General features: G+C 32.5%; 1 protein-coding gene across 1 annotated transcript in view; it reads left to right on the top strand.

Moving 5' to 3' along the window:
• The window catches only part of LOC107721028 (ephrin-A5b-like), a 122,647-nt gene that overhangs the window by 99,635 nt on the left and 17,169 nt on the right, over positions 1 to 5,843 (top strand). The window contains exon 2 of the mRNA XM_016528880.1: positions 4,253 to 4,545. Within this exon, the coding sequence (XP_016384366.1) occupies positions 4,253 to 4,545 (293 nt within the window). The remainder of the gene's footprint in view (positions 1 to 4,252; positions 4,546 to 5,843) is intronic.

Genomic DNA, 5,843 nt, shown 5'->3' on the forward strand with positions numbered 1-5,843 from the left:
TATATATAATTGTTTTTATTAAATAAGTATATATTGTATAACATTATTATTAATAGTAGTAGTTATATTATTATTTTTGTTGTAGTAGTAGTAGTAGTTGTTGTTATTTAGACCTTTGTGAAAAAAATCACCTTGAAAAGTGTCCTAATTAGAGACTTTACAGTTTATTTTTGTATTTACAGCTCATTTTCAGGATTTAATATGTGCTGTAATTAAAACATTTCTGCTTTCAACCCTCCTGAATGTCTTGCCCATAGACTTCCATTACTGTAATTGTGCTTCGAGCTTGTTGAAATTATTTTTGCTAAATTAGATCATGTTACACACACAACTGAACACAGGATGTTTGTGTCTGACTGTATTTCTTTTGAAAGACAGCAATAGAATTGAATTTAAAATAGATTGCCAAGAGGTTCCTGGAAATCAGAGAATTTATGTGCAGACGACGTGATATCAGTAACAAATAAAAACAGATTAAAACCTCGCTAGACTTTACAGGGACATTCCTCATATGAATAATATTCAGGATCCTGGGGTTTCAAAAGAAATATTGCAACTCTATTCTCATCCAGAGAAACGTGATATTCATTTTCAACAATCTGTCTGTATTTCTGCAGTTCTTGGCGTGAGATCTTCAGAAGCAACGTCTACTGAATATTTGTTTAGTAACCAGTTAGAACCGCTGTTCTTCATACGGAGCTCAAGATGAGAGAAAAAGCTTGTGATATTCATTTGTGTCTATTGAAATATTGTTTATGAAACTTCAAAAGACCACAAGCTCCTTCAGCTCTTGAAGTATGTGTCTATGAAATTATATTTTATGGATAAGAGCAGATGTTTCCAAACCTCTGATCTTACAATAAATCTCTGCATTTCCCTCTGAAAGCAGAAAATGTAATACTGTAGTACTGAATGAGTTTTTAGTAGTAACATTTACCATATTTGTTTACCATGGTATTTACATAGTGCATTTAAGCTAGAATACACTTAAGTTTAATGATCTTTCAGCAGCAATAAAAGCAATTATTCATAATAAAAATATGTCCTAAGAATGTTTTGCTAATGTTCCCATTAAGTTATGAAAACGTTATTTATGAAAGTTCTCAGAACAATCAAAACATACAGATTTTTTTTTTTTTTACATTTTAAGTTTTGTTTTTTGTTTTTTATTATGTGAATGTTAGATAAACCATTAAGGAAATATTTTGCTAATATTATAGTAATATTTATATAATGTGTGTGTGTGTTATAAAATATTTATATCTTGCAAAATATATTGTTTTTCTTTTTATTGTTACTATATAAATTATACAGAATAATTTTTTTAATAAATAAGTATATTATTATTATCATTTTTATTATTATTGTTATTATTTGGACTAATGTGATAAAATCATCTAGAAAAGTAGACTATTTAGAGACTTTATAGTTCATGTTTGTATTGAAGATTTAATATGGGCTTAAAGTGCTAAGAACATTTAGCTAATGTTCATATAGTTATATATAGAGTTCATATAGTTCATAAGTTAATAAAAATGTTAACCATCTGAAATAAATAGTAAGTAGTTTATAAAAAATAACTGAAATGAGTCACAAAAATGTTCCATGGTCAATATATAAATAAAGGATATATATTTAAAATCTTATAAAAAAAATATATTTTTTTTTAAATGAAATATTTTTTCAGCTAGTTAACAAGCAACATTTCTCATTTTTGTTTAGTTTAGCTTGAAATACTATAGTCGTTCAAACTAAATACACAAAAATGGTATGATTTTACATTTTACAGTAACATACCATTTGCCATTTGTAACACATGGTAACATTTTACTATGTAACACGGTTACATTTTAGTAACTAACAATGAGCAAATTATGTGTCACAATGTTTATTAGTTTGTTAGTTCATACTGTATCAACTCCGGTCCATTAAATAATATTAGTAGATGCAACTTTTAAAAGTCGAACGTTCCATGAACGATATAAAGTAACGTTTCGATAATGTTACCAGATAACGTTTAATGAACGTTCTATAAATGTTATTGAAAGACGTTTGTTTGTAACATTGAAAGAACCTTGTCAGAAGCTTAACCATTAGCTGGATATGCATTAATCACTTTTCAGTTTCTTGCATATCGAATGTATTTATTCCAGATGTGAATACGGTCTGGTGTTGATGAACTGAGGCGTGTGTTAATTGTCTGTCCTCGCTGTTGACACCTCCAGAACACCAGCGGCTCCTGCTGCGGGTGAGAGAGGGGCGCTAATGAAGCGTGCCGTCATTGAGGAGAGGATTATTAACTTTGTTAATTGAGTTGACTGTGTGTGCGGATGCAGATTGAACGAGGAGAGGTTTTCTGTGTGCTCTTGAATATATTTGGCCTGATCGGATGGATCGGTCTCTGCCCGTTTGACCCTGTGATTTATTTTAGCTCTAGACTGTCAACAGCATCGCCATTCGCCGCACGCTTTGATTTCTGATTTAAAGCAGCGATAGAATAGTTTTTAACTCCGTTTCGGTGGAATTCAAGGATGGAGAATTTCAATTAAAAGTTTCCACAAGCTTCTGTCAGGCCATTTCTCTAACTGATTCTCAATTAAAACTTTGACCTGCCTGAGAAATGGCTGTTTGGCGGTTGTTTAGTCATTCGTTGAAAGTTTAGAGAACGAGGTGGAGAGTATTTACAGGTGATGCGTGCACACGAGGGTCAGCGGCCCAAAGACAGAAATACTGTCACTTTGACGAACATTCGTTTAGAGTCAGTCAGAGGTCATTCTCTTTAACGCTTACCGCTGCTCATTTTCACATACTTTGCGATGTTTTGAGAACCAAATAAGGGCACGTTATGCATTTCATCAGTGAGATGATAGCAGATTCGCATGTCATCCGTAAACACATCAGGCACGCATTTGGACATGTTAGTCTCTTTTGTGATTAATGAGATCATTTCTTGTGTTGCACATTGGAGTTGTTTCAAGATGCTTGGCAAACAAGTCAGAGGAGTGTTTGGAAGCAAACCAGCGCTCATCTCAGTAAAATGCATCGTATCTCAACCTAAGGTTATTAGCGTTAACTGAAACTAAAACTAAAACAATAAAAAAAAGTAATTTGAAACAAAATACATTTCAACTGAAATAAAATCAAATAAATATTTTTTTTTCAAAATCGTATTAAACTAAACTAAAATATAAAAATATTTAGAAAATTTTTATTTCAGCTAGTTACCATGGCAGCATTTCTCATTTTCATGTAGTTTAACTGGAAGTACTACAATCACTAAGACTAAATAAAATAAAACGGTAACACTTTACAATAAGTTTCCATTAGTTAATGTAACTAACATAAAAAAAAAATACAAATTAAAGGATCTCACAAAAGTAAACTAATAATAAAAAAAAAAAAATCTTATAAAAATAAACTAAAATTAAATATAAAAATATAACATTATTACATTTTGAAAAATCTTAAAAACCTATTTTATTTCAGAAGCAAAATTTCTTTTTCATTTAGATTAACTCAAAGTACTACAGTCGCTAACTAAATGAACTAAAACAGTAATACTTTACCATTAATCAATGTTAGTAACTAACATTAACTAACAATGAGCAATATATTAGTTAAAATATTTAACGTTAGTTAATAAAAAATACAACTGTTCGTTGATATTGATTTTAATAATCTATAAGGAAATGTTGAAATTCACATTAACTACGGTTAATAAATGCTTTTAGAAGTATTTTTCATTGTTAGTTCATATTAACTAATATTATTAAGTAATGGCGACAAATGGAACCTTATTCTAAAATGTTATTACAACTACAACTAATAAATTAAATTTAATAAAAGCTATGTAGATGTATTAATAAAAATTACATTACAATACATTAATAAAAAACTAATTTACTGAAACCAACTAAAATTAAAGTAAAAGCAAAAATAAAAATATAATTCAGAATATTAACAAAAACTGAAATAGTATATCAATAATACTAAAATACCACTGCGAGTGATTAAAGAGCATCATCTCATATTTACTGGAAGATCGTTTTAGCTTAGAAGAGCATTCATTTCAAAGCAAAGATGTGGTTTCAGTCTCGTGTTCCCGTCGCTGTGAAAAATTAAGCAAATATTTGCATGTGTAATCTATCACACATTTCTCTCTGAAATCGAACAGTCTTTCGGATGCATGAAGCACTCGGTGGGAGAAGCGTAGGATTGTTTTCTGATGCATCTGGCTCTCTGTGTCCTGCAGGTTTCACCGTGGAGACTATCACATCGACGTCTGTATAAACGACTACCTGGATGTCTACTGTCCACACTACGAGGAATCGGTCCCTGAGGAGAGAGCGGAGCGCTATGTGCTCTACATGGTCAACTACGACGGCTACAGCACGTGTGACCACACGGCCAAAGGCTTCAAGCGCTGGGAGTGCAACCGGCCGCATTCGCCCAACGGCCCGCTCAAGTTCTCCGAGAAGTTCCAGCTCTTCACACCCTTCTCGCTGGGCTTCGAGTTCCGGCCGGGCCGAGAGTATTACTACATCTGTGAGTATGATCAGATCAGCTTCACAGGAGGAGTCCGACTGAAGATGTAGGCTAATTTAAAGGGATCATCGGATGCCCATTTTTCACAAGTTGATATGATTCTTTAGGGTCTTAATGAAGAGTCTATAACATACTTTGGTTAAAATTTGCGTAAAACAACGCCCTTTTTACCCTGTCAAAAACAGCTCTGTTCACAGCGACCCATTTCGGTGCAAGTTCCTTTAAATGCTAATGAGCTCTGCTGACCCCGCCCCTCTCTTCCGTGCCGTTCTCATGAGACTGTTTACTTTAGCCGCGGAACTGGCTAGCTAGCACGTTATTAGGAAAGGCGATTTGCAAAGATTCATAAAAGAACCTTATACTCACAATAGTGGGAGGAGCCTGGGTCTGTGTGACGTCATACAGCCAAGAGGCTGAAAACGGCTTGATTTGAGAAAGGGGTTATCATTTGTGGATTTTTATCATTATAGGGTGGTTGTGTACAAACACTGCCAAGACACATTTCAGTTCAAACAACATGTAAAAGTGAATTTTGCATCATGTCAGTCATGAAGTTATGATTGCATCTTTAAATAGAGAGAATATAGCCGTTTGGCGTTTTAAGAGTTTTCAGTAAAAAAGGAACGCTTCTCAAAAGGCTCTTTCTAAAAGGTGAGTTTGACCTGGGTTTTGAGCTGTCCGGAATACTGGTTAACCTATGACTTTTTAATCTTGATATTATGAAACTTTTTCTTGTTTAGGATCATGAGCAAGCATGCAATGTTTCGACACTCTGATGTGTTGTGGAAAGTGCTTATACAATTTATATTGCAGTTATGATGTTTGCAGGTCAGTTTGACGGCATATTTATGGTTAATCCTTGTATTACATTGTACTACTATCATTATGGTGGGCTTCTCCAAAAATCACACTGTAGAAAAAAAAATCAGGTAAACACAGTAAACCTTAAAACCCTAAATAATTAAATAAAATAAAGAACATATAAACTGTATTAAAACTATTAAATAAATTATATAGATTTATATTTTATTTATTTTAGATTTAATTATTTAGTATATTTTATCCGCGTGCAATAGCAACCATTGCAGATAAGTGAAGGAGAAAGGATGGATGGATGCAAGTATATTTTTAAAAGTATGTTTTTATAACATTCTCATGGTTAACTCATGGTTGTTCGTATTCTGGGTGTGAATGTTATGGGGTGGGTTCAATGTAATTCTCCAAAAATCACACTGTAAAAAAAAAAAAAAAATCAGGTAAAAACAGTAAACCTTTAACATTAATTACAATTAAAAAAC

This window comes from Sinocyclocheilus rhinocerous, unplaced genomic scaffold (assembly GCF_001515625.1).
Source record: "Sinocyclocheilus rhinocerous isolate Xijiao unplaced genomic scaffold, SAMN03320098_v1.1 scaffold120, whole genome shotgun sequence".
In the NCBI taxonomy this organism is placed as follows: Eukaryota; Metazoa; Chordata; class Actinopteri; order Cypriniformes; family Cyprinidae; genus Sinocyclocheilus; species Sinocyclocheilus rhinocerous.